Below are 17175 nucleotides of genomic sequence, written 5' to 3' on the forward strand. Positions count from 1 at the left end.
GTATATGTCCATACAAAACAAGTTTTGCATGTCAGCCTCAATTTCTTCATCTGTAAAATAAAGGTGATAAAGGTATCTAATTTGTAAATTTTTTTGGTACCAGGGATTGAACCCAGGGGTACTTTCAACACTGAACCACATTCCCAGCTGTTTTGACATTTTATTTATAGCCAGGGTCTCACTGAATTGCTTAGGGTCTTGCTAAGTTGCTGAGACTGGACTTGAACTCAAGATCCTCATGCCTCGGCCTCCCAAGCTACTGGGATTACAGGTGTATGGCACTGCACCCAGAAAACTTGTATATTTTTGTGAGAATAAATGAGTTTACATACGTGAAGTGGTACAATGGTATTGGGTACACAGTAAGCTGTTGATATATTCTGGCTGTCATTATTACCCTGTGTTTCAGACCAGCCTCTCAGTGGCTGACATTGCAACCCTCGCGCCCTCATCTCTTAATGCAAAGTGCCTAGGGATACCTAGGAGCTCCCTGATACTATGGACCAACGCTACCAGATCCCCTGTATATTGTATTAACATTTCTGTTTGTATTCTTCTAATTTCCTAGTATGCTATCAAAGGCCAAATCTGCCTCAATCTGGCATTTATCTTCTGTTGTTGCCCTTATATTCCAAGCAGAGATTTCTTCTAAGACTATGAGGTCCACATTCCATTGACATAGACACTGACATTCCATTTGCTTTGCCTCTAGATAAACTACGCTTGGTTTTTCAATTTCTATTTCTGGTGTTTATATTTGCTCAGGTTGTTTTCTTAGCCTTGACCAATTGATACTTAAATTCTGTCACCTATAATATAATATAATATAATATAATATAATATAATATAATATAATAATTTTCATGGTCCTGATCAGAAGTTATCAATATCTTTGCCAGCTAGGGGCTTCCATGGCATGGAGGTAGCTCTGGGCATAATCGGGGAAGCCAGATAATCCATCCTGCAAAGGGAATGAGAAGAGTCAAGCCTGGGAGCCAATCTTATCTTGTCATTTACTAGCTATGCAATCTTATGTGAACTGTAGAACCCTTGGAGCTGTAACTTCCCCTTTTAGAGAATGTGAACATTCTTGGCATATGAAGACATTTTAAATGAGTATAGAAAGGCAGCTGACAAGTCAGGCATAGTGGCAAACACCCATACTCCCAGCAGCTCACAAGGCTGAAGGAAGAAGATCATGAGTTAAAGGCCAAACTGGGCAATTTAATGAAACCCTATCTCAAAATAAAAATCAAAACGGGCTGGGAATGTGGTTCAGTGATGGAGCACCCCTGGGTTCTCCAGTACCACGAAAAGAAAAAAGAGAGACAGACAGGTGTGCTGGTGTACACCTGTAATTCCAGCAACTCAGGAGGCTGGGACAGGAGGATTGCAAGCCTGAGGCCAGCCTCAGCAATTCAGTGAGACCTTGTCTCAAAATAAAAAAGGCTAAAGATGTAGCTCAGTGGTGGAGTGGCTCTGGGTTTAGTCTGAAGTACTAAAGAATAAATTTTTTTAAAAAAGGCAACTGACATTTCCAGGCAATGCACAACATCTGCTAAACAATTTTGCTTCCCTTTTTGCACTTCTCTCAGAAGCTGAGAATCCCACCAGTCCATTCTGGAGTCGATCTCAGTTTAGTCCAGGCCTCATGATAGGAACCCCAAGCTCTTTGCAATTTTGAGCCATATTACCATGTACATTAAAGAACCTAAGATACTGTTAAAACAAACTAACAAGACGGGTACAGTGGCACATGCCTATAATCCCAGCAACTCAGAAGGCTAAAGCAGAAGATCATGAGTTCAAAGACTGCCTCAGCAACTTAGCTAGGCCCTGAGCAACTTAGTGGGACCCTGTCTCTAAGTAAAATGTAAAAAAGGCTGGGGATGTGGCTCAGTGGTTGAGCACCCTTGTGTTCAGTCTCCAGTACCCAAAATAAAACAAAACATACACTGTTTTCCCACTTAGCCATAAAACTTAAAAGGGGCCTGCATAGTTATTTTGACAATCAGTTAGCAAAGAGAGTAGAGGAGCTAAGGTGGTATCATTCTACTCCAATGGATGAAGGAAACCTTCCCAGAAGATGGCTGTATAAAGAAAAGCAACATATGACTACATGACCTATGTGATTCTGCATCATGTACAACCAGAAGAATGAGAAATTATGCTCCATATACATATGATGCATCAAAATGCATTCTACTGTCATGAATAACTAATTAGAACAAATTTTAAAAAAGGAAAGCAAGCTGAATCTTTGAGGATCTAAGGGAAAATAAACATGATGAAATAATCTAGGACAGATAAAAATCACCCCAAGGGCTTCAGTGGAAGAATACTAAGGTTACCCTCCACACCTACCTTGAGGCTTCTACCAAATTAGAACTTTTTCAATTGAGATAATTCTTTAATACTCACGTCACTATCTACACTGTACTGGATTTCATCATTCTCCTTCAAAACACACACTTCCATCTATTACCTAAATTGACAGTATTATGATGCTAACTATATAAGTTATAGAACCATCATGGTTTACTAAGGTCTATGGACTCCAGGGTCTGCTCTTATACTGTTATGGCTTGATTTTTTTTTTTTTTTTTTTNGCCACGAAAAAAAAAAAAAAAAAAAAAAAAAAAATTACTCCACTCCCCCGTGTCTAGCAGAGCAGCTGCGTGAGTAAATCAATTTGAAGTAAGATTTTGCTCATTCCTGTAAGATTATAAAAATAGATGTTGACCTTTTTCATTTTTTTCTTCTCATTTTTTTCGTACTGGGGATTGAACTCAGGGGTACTCAACCACTGAGCCACATCCCAGGCCCTATTTTGTATTTTATTTAGAGAGAAGTTCTCACTCAGTTGTTTAGGGTCTCCCTAAGTTGCTAAGGCTGGCTTTGAACTTGCAATCCTCCCTAGCCACAGGGATTACAGGCATGCACCATCATGTCTAGCTCCATTGTTTTCTTGATTTGCCCTTCCTACCACATGCCTTCCTTGAAATCCTATATTCATTTGTGTACACAACTAAATTTTATTATAATTTCATGGAATGCTACAACAAAAACTATGTAGCTGGAATCAAATTTTTAACTCCAAAAGTCCCTTCCAGTCACTTTGTCTTCTTTACTGATTTCTAGTTTGTAGGTCTCCCTCTAAGCTGTTCTTCATGGTTAACATTTGCCACCACTAGATCATGTGTAGCAAGCCCAATTTGATACACAGATGTGGTTGAGGGCTATAAACAGGTTTGAAGGAGCATATTGGCGATAGTCAGTCCGGGGCAGAAACAAAGTTAGTTTCAAGTAGGTCAGTCCGTGTAAAGTCAGAACAAAAAAGATCCAAGTAACGGGATCAAAAAACCAGGTCAGAGATGTTATGTAATAATCAAAAACAGAAACAAGGAGGCAAAAGAATCTTAAGAGCTTATGTTGAGTGTTATCTGTTCAGCTGCAGCTAATCCTTGTGCACAGTCTAAATCAATGGTTCTTAATTTTGGCTATTTACTGGAATTACCTGAGGAGTTTAAAAATTCCTGGTGCCCAGGTTGTACTACCATATCAGGTTTCATTTGCATCTCTGGAGCTGGAAATCAGGTATCTTTTAAAACTTCTCATGCAATTTCACTTTTCCAAATTTTTGTAAGGATTTTTCCATCTGCTTTTTTTGGAGGTGGGGGGTACCAGGAATTGAACTCAGGAGTGCTCAACCACTGAGCCACATCCCCAGCATTTACTTTTTTTTTTGGTACTGGGGCACTCTACAACTAAGCTACTTCCCAACCCTTTTTTATTTTGACACACAGCCTTGCTAAGTTGCTGAGGCTGGCCTTGAACTCATGGTCTTCCTTCCTGAGGTGTCAGCCTCCCAAATGGCTAGGTTAACAGATGCCTGGCATGCCCCACAATTTTAATGGGAAGTATCTTCAGCTTTTCACAACTTCATGTGTCCCCTGCCTCAGCAAAACCAACAATCTTCCAACTGAACCAAAAACACCTTGGCCTTGTTGCCACCTAATCACTGTCCTCTTTCTAGGTAATGGCATTCATCTCATGCTCAGATGTTCCATTTTCTAATGGCTGTGTGTGTATGTGTGTGTGTGTGGTGCCAGGGATTGAACCCAGGACCTTGTACATGCAAGGCAAGCACTCTACCAACTGAGCTATATCCCCAGCTCCTCTAATAGTGTTCTTTAAAAAGATCATAGATATTCATATTTACTGCTTCTTAGTCTTTTCCATACATAGCAACATTTCAAGGAAGAGGGCTAGTGACTATGCAACACAGCCCTTGTTTGTTTTCTTTGATTTTTTTTTTTTTTTTTTTTGTGGTGCTGGNCAATTTTGATCTTCCTCTTGCTTTTACTCAAAAGTATGGTGCCAGAACATGAGCAACTGTTATTAGTGGTAAAAGTGCCAGTTATTTTTATTTTTTTTTTGGTATTTTGTTCGTTTGTGGTACTGAGGATTGAACCCAACAGCACTCTACCACTAATCTACAACTCTATCCCTTTTTAAAATTTTGACTCAGGGTCTCTTGCTAAATTTCTGAGGCTCACCCCAAATTCGTGATCCTCCTGCCTCAGCCTCCAGAGAAGCCTCATTATGTTTTTTAATATGCCCTAGAATATTTTAAACAAATCTATACAATCAGGAGAAAATGAATGTTTTGTGAATTTAGTACATTCTATCCATCATGAATTTTTTTATGTTGATGGAAGGCTGAACGGACACTGAAGGTTTTCTCACATTTCTTACATTTGTAGGACTTTTCTCCTGTGTGAATTTTCTGGTGTTGAATAAGAGATGAACTCTGGCTGAAGGCTTTCTCACAATTGTTGCATTTATATGGTTTCTCTCCAGTGTGTGTTCTCAGGTGCTTTGTAAGGGATGAGCTCTGGCTGAAGGCTTTCTCACATTCTTGACATTTGTAAGGTCTCTCTCCAGTATGAATTCTCTGATGTCTCACAAGAGCTGACCGGTCACTGAAAGCTTTCCCACACTCGATACATTTGTAAGGTTTCTCCCCAGTGTGTGTTCCTTGGTGTTGAATGAGAGCTGAGCAATAACTAAATGCTTTTCCACATTCACTACATTCATATGGCTTTTCCCCTGTATGAGTTCTCTGATGTTGAATAAGACCTGACCGGTCACTGAAGGCTTTCCCACACTCTTTACAGTCATAGGGTTTTTCTCCAGTATGAACCCTTTGATGTTTAATGAGGGAAGAGGTGTCATTGAAAGCTTTTCCACATTCCTTACACTTGTAGGGTTTCTCGCCAGTGTGTATTCTGTGGTGCTGAATGAGGTATGTGCTTTGGTTGAAGGCCTTCCCACACTCATTGCACTCATAGGGCTTTTCTCCAGTGTGAATGATGTGATGTTGAATAAGGGCAGACCGGTGACTGAAGGCTTTCCCACATTCACTGCACTCATAAGGCTTCTCTCCAGTGTGAGTCCTCTGGTGCTGAATAAGTGATGAGCTCCGGCTAAAGGCCTTTCCACACTCACTACACTCATAGGGCTTCTCTCCAGTATGAATCCTCTGATGTAAGACAAAGGCTGAGCAGTAGCTGAAGCACTTCCCACATACATTGCATTCCCATCGCTTTTTCGCCCGGTAAACTTTCTGATGTTTAATTGGGTTGGAGCTCTCCCCAATTTCATGATAATGCTCTGTAGTTTTTCTCTTACGTTTGATTATGACTGGCCTTAAATCTTTCTTCAGATTTCCTGGATGCCTTTCTAATGAGTGTTCACATTCCCAGGCTTCTAACAATGTGGAGCCCCAGGAATCATCCTTTTCAAGTCTTTCTATTACCAGTTCCCTTTCAGGTGATTCCTCTTCATAAACTTCCTGCTTTGAAAAAAACTCTTTAGTTTCAGGCATAGATTCAGAATCTGAAATAAATAAAAATAAAAAATGTGTGTGATTTCTGTGTTGAGGAAACAAAAACTGCTAAGGCAAAATTAAAACGATGCTTATTAAAAACATATATGTATATCAGGTACATGTATAAATGTGTAGCAAGGAATCCCACTACCATGTATAATTATAATGCACCAATAAAAATATGGGGGAAAAACATATTTGAATGACTAATAAAAGGCATTATACTAATAAAAGGTCAGACGATGAGGATGCTATATCTAACAGAATAGAAAACTATACATAGAAACTAGGGAAGAGGATGAACAGAGGAATGAGAATAGATGCTAACATAAAAGAACTGAGGAAGGATGGAAAGATTACAACACAGGTTGAGACTTGAAGGTTTTTAAAAATAAATCACTCAAAATGATACTACCTGAAGACCAGCACATGTGGCTTTTTATATAGCTCTCTTCAGCCCTCCCCACCTGGTGTGTGTGTGTGTGTGTGTGTGTGTGTGTGTGTGTTGGTATTTTGCTTTGTTATCAGGCTGGTCTTGAACTCTTGGGCTCAACTAATCCTCCAGTCTCAGCCTCCTCAGTAGCTAGGACTACAGACATGTGCCACTGTGGCTCTCAAGTCCTTTTATTTTTTTTAATATTTATTTTTTAGTTGCAGTTGGACACAATATCTCTATTTTGTTTATTTATTTTTATGAGGTGCTGAGGATCGAACCTAGTGCCTCACACATGCTATATGAGCACTCTACCGCTGAGCCACAACCCCAGCCCTCTCAAGTCCCTTTATAAAGACACGGAATTTTTGTTTGTTTTCTATCTGTTGTAAATATCATTTTGAGTCTCCTTCTCCTCCCTCCCTTCCTTCCTTCCTTCCTTTTCTTCCTTTTGTCACAGTCAAACTTCTCAAGCAGATTCTGCACCTTCTTTTCATCACAAGCTTGCTGTGCTTGCTGCATTCTGGCTTCTCTCCCGACCACTCAGTTGAAACTTCTCTCACTGAAGTCACTAACCATTTCTACGGTACATAAATCCAGAGGATCCTTTTCAGTCCTGTGTAGTGTGGTATCTAGGCAGCACATGACACTGGGGCCAAGCCCTCCTCTCCTGACTCTCTCTCCTGACATTCTTGATTCTATGCTGCTACAGTCTGGATCTAGAATATCCCTCAGAGGCCAAAGGGTTAAAGGCTTGGTTCTCCATCTTGGCACTATTACGGGGATGGAAACTCTAAGAGGTAGGCTTACTGTTAGGTTTTAGGTCACTGTGTATGTACCTTCAAAGGTGCTGTGGGACCCTAGCCTCTTTCTCTCTCAACTTTTGCATCCCAGTCATGAGGTGAACAGTTCTGCTCAGCCACATGCTATCTGTCACGAGGCACTATGTAGCCACAAGCCCAAAAGCTATGGGGCCAACTGACCATGGACTGTAACCTCCAAAACTGTGAATCAAAATAAATCTTTTTTCTTTATAAATTTATTATCTCAGGTATGTGTTACAGTAATGGAATTCTGACTAACAAAACATAAATGCTCTCCAGGGTTTTCTCCTAAACTTTTTTTTTTTTTTTTCAGTACTGGACATTAAACAACCCAAGGCAGCTTTATCCATGAGCCACATCCCTAGCTCTTTTTCTTTTTGATTTTGAGACAGGGTCTCACTAAATTGCTGTGGCTGGTATTGAACTTGAGATTCTCTTACCTCGGCCTCCTGCAGTCACTGCATCCAGCCTTCCTAATCTCTGCTACTTCTTTGGAACTTTTCCTGGTGTTTCTTCTTCTTAAATGTTAATAATTCTTAGCAATCAGTCTCAGTTCCCTTCTTCTTGCCCCTCTTCCTACTTTCTCTACTTTAAAGACCTATCCACACCATGGTTTTAATAACCTGCTATAGACCAATGATTCCAAATCCATTTTTCCAGAATTAATTACCACATTAATTCTCTCTCTCCCACATCCATATATTCAACTATCTATATTATGTATGCATTTGAAAATCTCAAGTTTAATGTTACCTGTACCACAAACTTAAAATTACTTATACCTTGATTCATCTCCTCTCTCAACTTTATACACTTATAAATATATACATTCCACTATATATTTCCCCATCTAAGAAAATAACAATGCCATCATTCTTGTTAACAAAAAGATTTTAATATAAGAATATAAACTTTGTCACCAAAAGGCAAGTTGTGTTAGGGAAGAAATAACACCTCTCTTGTTCACTGATATTACCCAGGGCCTATCACAGTGCTGGTAGAAAGAAAGCATGTATTAATAGGTCGTATGAAGTGGACACAAATAATATAAGTAATGAAGCAACTCTGGAGGGCAATTCTTAAGATTCTTTTATCCCATTATGAAAACATACCTGATTTTGAGGCAAATATATTCTTAATGTTGTCATAAGTTTCAGAAATTGAGAATATCAGAATAAATGAAATTCAACATATAATATGAACTTAAATTTAGATTAAACACTCTCATGGTATTTGTTATGGTTTGGATGTGAGGTGTCCCCCAAAAGTGCATGTGTGAAACAATGCAAGAAATTTCAAAGAAGAAATGACAGTCATGAAAGCCTTAACCCAATTAGTAAATTAATCGCATGATGGGATTAATTGAGTGAATACTGAAGGCAAGTGGGGTGTGGCTGAAGGAGGTGGGCATTGGAGGCATAGCTTTGGGGAATATATTTCTATCTGGCAAGTGGAATGTATCTCTCTCTCTCTCTCTCTCTCTTTCTCTGCTTTCTGATCATCATGTGAGCTGCTTTCTTCCACTACGCTCTTTCACCATGATGTTGTGCCTCATTAGAGCCCCAAGGAATGGAGCCTGCTACCTGTGGATTGAGACCTCTGAAACTCTGAGCCCCCAAATAAACTTTTCCTCCTCTATAGTTGTTCTAGTTGGATCCTTTCATTACAGTATCAAAAAAACTGACTAAAATACTATTCATTATGTGTAAGCTGCTATCCTGTGTGTGTGTGTATGTGTGTGTGAGTGACGATGGGGATCAAAATAGGACCTTGCACACACTAAGCAAGCACTCTACCATAGAGCTACACCCCCAGCCTCTTAAGCTGCTATTCTGCTATTCTAAAGGGTTAAATATACAAATACAAAACCATGAAGTTGTTGTAGCTGAAAGTCAGAGACCTGAGAATCCCATTGGATTCTTCCCTACATCCTACCAACCACAAAATATAAATCACCAAGTTTTATGGATCATACCTCCCAAAGCTCTCTCAGATCCATTATGAACTCTCCCTCCCCATGATTGTCACCCCAATTCAGCCACCATCCTCTCTCACCTACACTAATGTAACAGCCTCAATTTCAACTCTGGAATGAAACTGATCACACCAAATTATGTATACATATGAGTATGGATCAGCTTGCAACCATGGATCAGCTTTCGACCATGCTCCATGCACCACTTCTCAACACTACTCAAGATTGAGCGCACCATAGTTGAAGAAATCAACAGATAAGAATGAATGATTACCCAGAGAGTAGAACTGTGAGAGACTGAAAACTGCTATGATTGTTACATAAAATACTCTTACAGAAGAGGTGGACAACATGCATGAATAGTTGGGGAATTTTAGCAGAGAGATGGAAAGTATAAGAAAAAGTAAAATGGAAATACCAGAAATAAAGAAACATGGTAACAGAGATGAAGAATGTCTTTCTAACTATGTACTTGACATAGTTAAGAAAAAGAATAAACTTGCAAATAGGTCAACAGAAATCACCAAACTAAATACAAAGAAGAAAAAAGAGTGAAAAACAAACTAGTAAATCAGAACAGAGCACCTAAAAACTGTGGGACAATACCAAATGCTCTAACATACATGTACCTAAAATCCTAGAAAGAGATGAGACAAGGAGAATTGGAAGAAACAGTATCTGATGAGTTAGCAACTGAGAAATTTACTAAACTAATGAAAGACATCAAATTGAAGATGCAAGGAAGCTCAAAGAATCCCATGTAGGATGAAAACACACACACACACAGAAACACACACCCCTACCCAGATGATCACATTCAAACCACTGAAAACCAAAGATAAAGGACAAGTCTTAAATTCAACTATAAAGCCAGGCATGGTGATGTACACCTGTAATCCTAGCAATTTGGGAGGATGAGGCAGAAGGATCACAATTTCAATGCCAGCCTCAGCAACTTAGTGAGGCCCTAAGCAACTTAGATCTTCTCTCAAAATAAAAAAATAAAGAGGGCTAGGGATGTAGCTCAGTGGTTAAGCACACCTGGGGGTCAATCCCTAGGACCAATTAAAAAAAATGGGAGCAGGGAGGTACTGGGGTTGTAGCTCAGAGCCTAGCATGTGTGAGGCCCTGGGTTTAATCCCCAGCACCACATAAAAAAACTAAATAAACAAAATAAAGTTACTGTGTCCATCTACAACTAAAAATATTTTTTAATCCCTCTATTAAAAAAAAAAGAAATTTTCCAACAAAGCAAATGCCAGGCTCAGATGGCTTTACTGGACCAAGCATTTAGAGTTATAGCTAACGGAAGTTTGCCTTACAAAAAGTCACAAAGACCATTCTTAAAAGTTTTCTTGTAGAGTTTTTATATTTATTAAATATGGTAGGAGGTATGGATTGAAGGGTTTTTTTAAATATTTATTTTAGTTTGAGGTGGACACAATATCTTTATTTTATTTTTATGTGGTGTTGAGGATCAAACTCAGCACCCTGCAGATGCCAGGCAAGCATGCTACTGCTTGAGCCACATCTCCAGCCCATGAAGGTTTGTTTTTTATTTTTATTTTCTTTCTTTCCTTCCATCCTTCCTTCTCTCTCTTTCTTTCTTACAAATCGATATCCAGCTGAACAACTGGAAAGAAGAGTCTCCTTCTTTCCCAAACCCTGGTTCTCCTTCCTCTATTCAACTCTTGATCTTCCTATTTATTTACTGTTTTTTAAATGGAAACTTTATATAAAAATATATATGAAATTCATTATGGTATACATATATATATATTTTTAAATATTCTTAAGTTTTAGGTGAACACAATATCTTTATTTTACATTTATATGGTGCTGAGGATTGAACCCAGTGCCTTACGCATGCTAGGCAAGCACTCTACCACTGCACCACAACCCCAGCCCATATATATATATGAAATTCACTATGGTATACTCATACGTATATATAGTTTAATGTGATCAGTTTCATTCTAGAGTTGAAATGGAGCAAATTATATTCCATGCATGTATGGCTGGGTCAAAATGAACCCCACTATTATGCATAACTACAATGTACTAATAAAAAAATTTTTTTAAAAAAAGCATAAAAAAGAGGCTGGGGATACAGCTCAGTTGGTAGAGTGCTTGCTTCACATGCACAAGGCCCTGGGTTCAATCCCCAGCACCAAAAAATAAAAAGCATAAAAAAATACACTCTCCTTTCTCCACTGAATTACTTTTGAACTTTTGCCAGAAATTGACTATATATATGTATGTCTATTTCTGGATTATTTTGTTCCATTATATATATATATGCTTTCATCAGTATCATACCATTATGATTATTGTAGCTTTACAAGTCTTTTCTGTGTGTGTGTGTGTGTGTGTGTGTGTGTTGTGTGTGTGGTGCTGGGAGTTGAACCCAGGGCTTTGTGCATAAGAGGCAAGCACTCTACCAATTGAGCTATATCCCCAGCCCTATAAGTCTTAATATCAATATAATAAAGCTGTCCTTTTTCAGTGTCACTAGAAAGAACTTTTACTTTTCAAAAGAGAAAACTTTGGGGCTGGGGTTGTGGCACAGTGGTAGAGCTCTTGCCTCACACACATGAGGCTCTGAGTTTGATCCTCAGCACCACATAAAAATAAATAAATAAAGGTATTATATCCATCTACAACTAAAAATATTAAAGAGAGAGAGAGAGAGAGAGAGAGAGAGAGAGAGAGAGAGAGAGAAGCCCAGAATGGTCAGAGATCCCCTAGAGGATGAGGGGGTCTTTGAATCTTATGCAAAACTATGGCATTTTATATTCTGTTAATTATTGAGGAAGCTTTCAGTCTGAATGTTTGCATCCCCCCAAAATTCATGTATTGAAATCTTTTTTTTAAAATATTTTAGTTGGACATAATACCTTTCTTCATTTATTTTTATGTGGTGCTGTGGATCGAACCCAGCACCTCATGCATGCTAGGCAAGCGCTCTACCGCTGAGCCACAACTCCAGCCCCATGTATTGAAATCTTAACCCCCACATTGATAGTATTCCAAAGTGAGGACTTTGGTAGATGATTATATAATGAGAGAACAGCCCTCAGGAATACAATTAAAAGGCCTTATAAAAAAAGGCCCTAGGGGCTGGGGTTGTGGCTCAGCGGTAGAATGCTTGCCTTGCACCTGTGAGGCACTGGGTTCAATCCTCAGCACCACATACAAATAAATAAACAAAATAAATGTATTGTTTCCATCTTCAACAGGGAAAAAAAAAAGGCCCCAGAAAGACCCTTCTGCTATATGAACAATGAAAAGGCACCATCTATGAACCAGAAAGTGGGTCCAAATACCAGACATGCTAGCACCTTGATCCCGGAATTCCTAGCCTCCAGAAACATAGAAGTAAACTTTTGTTGTTTATAAGCCACACAGTTTATCCTATTTTGTTATAGCAGCTCAAATTGGCTGAGATACTGGTGTCCTAAAAAGCAGTTTGCAACACAAAATTATATTTCCTTACCCCAAAATACTAGGCTTCCATAATTATCCACCTTCATATCCATGCCCATGTACCTGTGGGCAGGATTCAGCTCTTCCAGCTCTTCATGCGTGAAGTCCATTTCCTCATCTTTGACTGTCATCAATTCCTGGAAGATCAAGCACATTAAATCAGGGGTTGTTAATCCTGAGGGGAGGAAATAATCTAGAAGAGAAAATCCTTTTCAATCTGAAGGTTAAACCTTTACCTTAATGGAATTTTATCAAATTACTAAATATTAGTCTGTTAAGAAACATAATACTAAAAACCTAAGATTTATAAAAATTTACTTACTTGGACTAAGTCCTTTGCACTATCTCACAAGAACAATCATATAATACAATAGTAAGTACTATTATTAACATCATCTACAGATGTTAGTGTCAGATCTGGGATTTGGACCAGGCAATAATGACTCCAAAGCTATACTCCTAACTATAGTCTTCTGCCTCTTATATTTTACTAAATGATCTAATGTAAATTAATCACTGAATGATAACCCAATGTTAATCACTGTTGTTGATGAGATAAGGCTCAAATATGTAACTTACACTGATCCCAAGTATATTCTGAGATTTTAAAGAAATTCAAGCTGATATTTTGAATGTATGTAGATAGTAGTGCTATTCTAACAGGCAGGCCTCTTTTTGCTCTGGATTTTGGGTCATGACTTTTAGATTCATTCAGTTATGCTCTGGTAGTTAAACTTTCTCTGAATGAGTGAATTTACTAACTTAAGTTGAAAATTATCTACTGTTCCAAGGTAAGATTCATATTCTTTTTTTTTGGTGGGGGGCAGGTACTAGAGATTGAACTCAGGGGCACTCAACCACTGAGCTACATACTCATCCTATTTTGTATTTCGTTTAGAGATAGGGTCTCACTGAGTTGCTTAGTGCCTCACTTTTGCCCAGGCTGGCTTTGAACTTGTGATCCTCCTGCCTCAGCCTTCTGAGCTGCTGAGATTACACGCCTGCACCACTGAGCCTGGCTAAGATTCAAATTCTATGTATGCTGATAGTCATACATGTACTTTATTAACCAGACTTACCTGTAGAATTCTTTCTGGAAAAGTCACTCAACAGATTAGACTGGGGCTGGGCTGTAGCTCAGTGGTAGAGCATTTGCCTAGCACATGTGAGGCCCTGGGTTCAATCCTCAACACCACATAAAAATAAATAAGTAGAATAAAGGTATTATGAAAAAAAATTCTTAAAAAAATAGATTATACTGGCTAGAGGAACAGAATTGAGAACGAGACATATCTCAATTCTGACCCACTACTTGATGGTTCTGAGCAAGTTACAATGAGTCTCAGTTTCTTCATGTATAAGTATTTTCCCTAACTCTCCCAATTACTTATTTTTAAAAAATTTAGTAATATTTGAAAAATGGCTCTAAATTTTGAGGTCTCAGGGCTCAATCCTGAAGCATCTTTTCTTCTCCACCTACTTTCATGTACCTATAAATAATATATTTTTCCTATCTTTAAAGAACAAATGATCATGAGGCACTAAGCAACTCAGAGAGATCCTGTCTCTAAATAGAATTCAAAATAGGACTGGGGATGTGGCTCAGTGGTCAAGTGCCCCTGAGTTCAACCCTACGTATCAAAAACCCTCACAAATGATCAAACACCGCTTTAGTCTTCAATTATCACCCCAACTCTTTTCATTTAAAGTAGAACTCTCTAAAATAGTTGTATATAGTCTGTGGCTCTAATTTCTCTCCATTATTTTTTTAACTCATTCCCATGCTATCATTCCATGAAATTGCCATTCGCAGTCACCAGTAATCTTCCTGTCTTTAAATCCAATTCCCAGGCCTTGTCTTTCTTGATTGAGAAGCAGCATTTAACACAGCTGATTTAACACTCCTTCCTCCTTACAATACTCTTTTCAATTGGTGACCGGGATGCCATACTTTCCCTCCACCTCAGTGGTCACATTTTCTCAGTCTCCTTTGCTGCTTCCCTCCATCTTTCTGATCTCTAAGTGTTGGAGAGCTAAGCAGTCAGTCATGATATCTTGCCTCTTTTCTTTCTATACTCATTCTCTTAATGATCACAGTTTCATAGTTTTAAACATGGTCCATATAGATTACTCAAATTCAAACCTCCAACCTGAGCTCTCCCCAGAGCTTCAAGTTTTTAATAAAAAATTATTTTTGTGCTATTCTCTAAATAGGATTTCCTTTGATCTCTGAAACATGAAAGAAAGGAACAAGGACACATTGTACCAAGATTTTAGCAAAATGAAATTAAACTCAAATTCACCTGGAACTCAACAGGAAGAAGTTCAATAGTAGGTTCCATTTCTTCTGTGCTCTGTTTTGGGGTTAGAGAAGCATCAGTAGTCATGGCTGGAAGGAACAGCAAACAAACCATGAAGGAGATAACATCCATTTTCCCAAAATCACTAGAAAAAAGCTAATTACATAATAAGACTATTCTTGTTAACTAAAAATTCTCAGTTTGGGATAGTATAGGACAACAAAGTGAAAGTCTTTTAATAAAAAAAAAGGTTAAATTTCCCAGGTATGGTGGTGCACACCTGTAATCCCAGCAACTCAGGGTGCTGAGGTAGGAGGATCCCAAGTTCAAGACCAGCCTCAGCAGTGAAACCAGCCAAAAAAAAAAAAAAGTGGTTGGGGAGGGAACTCAGTGGTTAAGCACCCCAGAGTTCAATCCCCACCCCCAAAAAAAAAATTAAACTCACAGTACCCAAACATATCATCTTTTTGGAAGAGCCTATCAGGGGTAGAAAAGTGCTACCTGTGCTTTTCATGAATGCAAACACGATGGAATATTCTCCCTTCTACAGCTTTTAGAGGGGATGTGGATGAGTTCAGCAGTGCAGAAAGAGGAGGAGGGGACTGGAGAACATGCTACAGGAGACGATCAATGATTTATTTTGTGCATGTGTGTGTTACTGGGAATTGAACTCAGGGGCTCTCTACTACTGAGCTATGTCCCCACCCCTTTTCATTTTTTTAAATTTTGAGACAAGGTCTTGCTAAATTACCTACACTTGTCATGAACCTGTGATCTTCCTGCCTCAGCCTCCCAAGAAGCTGTGATTACAGATATAGGCACCATGACTAGCCCTACTAATTATTTCTAATTGTGATAATATTTACTCTGGAGCCTTCTCTGACAGATATCTGCTTCTCTTTTCTATCATGTGGGGCCTTCTCATTGCATAAGAGGTAGTTCTCCCACTTCTCACTTTCAACTCCATGTTTATTTCCATAGTTCTTACCTGTTGGCTCAACTTCAATGGTAAGATAATCCATGATCAGCTTTTCTTCCTTGTCCTGCTATTTCTTTCTCAGTATATACTGTTTCTGATGAGATGAAAATGGACTTCTCAGCAACACATAACCTGCTTCTTCCTGTAAATCACCCAACTCCGCTGTGAAACTCTACAGAGAGATTTTTGAGGTCAGGTTTGCCTTCCTCTAGAACTCATTCCTGCTCCCTGTGGAACAGAGGGAGATACTCTATCTCCAGTCCCGGTAAATTCGTTCCTATGCATTTAAGTCCTAATGCCTAATACGTACTTCAACTTTGCTTGGAATCTTTATTATTGGAGGAAATTAATCTCCACGGTTGGGAAAACCATCCTCTGGAGTCTCAAGACAATACCAGGAGGGATCAGGGCAGTGAGCCTCAGTCACACACCTATTTCCAAAACCTTCAGAAATGCCTATGAGAGCTAAGGGTATCGCTCAATGGTGGCGCACCTGCCTAGCACGCTGAAGGCCCTGGGTTCGATTATCCCCAGCATCACAAAAAACAAGAAAGAATTTTTTTTTTTTTTAAAAAAAGCACAAAAATACCTCCTACAAGACTCAAAAGCACAGAAGCAGCAAAAAGGTGGCCTGTCATTATGGTAGCAGTAACTCTATGGCGCTACAGTTGGTTCATCCTTCATATTCACCAACACGAAGCAGTAAATGGGATCCTTATACTTCAGATTCCTCACTCGCTTTTTAATTTAAGATCCTGAAAAGTACAAGCTGGGGACTCCTTGAACATTCAGAGCCAAACGGCTGCTGACAATGGCCCCCCAATACAGGGAGACCCCAAAACTCTGACAGAGCAAAGCACAGAAGGGGGATGGGCAAGACACAGGCCGCCTAGGTGCAGAACGCCGCCGCTCCGGTCCAAGAGCAGCGACAGGTGCTCGCGGTACCCCGCGACGCCAGCCTGAGGGCTCCGCCCACCACACGCCGGCTCCCAGAATCCTCCGAGAGCGGACTCCACTTCCCAGAGGCCTTAGCGGCAGCCCCGCCCCAGCGGGCCCCGAGCTCCTAGCGGAGCCCGGATATTCCCGCGCGCCCGGGATGGAGACCCCGGAGGTGCGCGCCCCGCCCCCGCGGTTGGGCGGGAAGCTGGGGCGGCCCAGCTTTACCCCGGCCGGAACCTGAAAAGCCTCTGGGGCTACGGCGGGAGCGTTAGAGCCGCGCGCACGGACGGGCGGCACCCCCGCGTTCACTTACCCCCGGACCTGCTCCGGGCCCCGCTCTGGCCAC

At 39.8% G+C, this 17175-nt stretch overlaps 1 protein-coding gene and 1 pseudogene across 4 annotated transcripts; both read right to left on the bottom strand.

Moving 5' to 3' along the window:
* Nucleotides 1–840: 840 nt before the first annotated feature.
* On the bottom strand, nt 841–17175 carry LOC107155940 (zinc finger protein 501-like). 4 transcript variants are annotated; one of them, XM_048785207.1, is made up of 5 exons: nt 15900–16847; nt 14915–15000; nt 12622–12748; nt 4759–5901; nt 841–961 (listed from the first exon to the last, which is right to left on the bottom strand). In XM_048785207.1, coding segments are annotated over exons 1-5 (1392 nt in total). In that variant the 5' UTR covers nt 15934–16847; the 3' UTR covers nt 841–959. The 4 variants fall into 4 exon arrangements, with proteins under 4 accessions (XP_048641164.1, XP_048641163.1, XP_015357445.1 ...); XM_048785206.1 differs by lacking the exon at nt 841–961 and adding an exon at nt 17143–17175 and having other exon boundaries at nt 4526–5901; nt 15900–16032; XM_015501959.2 differs by lacking the exon at nt 841–961 and adding an exon at nt 17143–17175 and having other exon boundaries at nt 4526–5901; nt 15900–16062.
* Nucleotides 12088–17175, bottom strand: part of LOC125611172 — a 7130-nt pseudogene continuing 2042 nt past the window's right edge.

Source organism: Marmota marmota, unplaced genomic scaffold (assembly GCF_001458135.2).
Source record: "Marmota marmota marmota unplaced genomic scaffold, marMar, whole genome shotgun sequence".
In the NCBI taxonomy this organism is placed as follows: domain Eukaryota; kingdom Metazoa; phylum Chordata; class Mammalia; order Rodentia; family Sciuridae; genus Marmota; species Marmota marmota.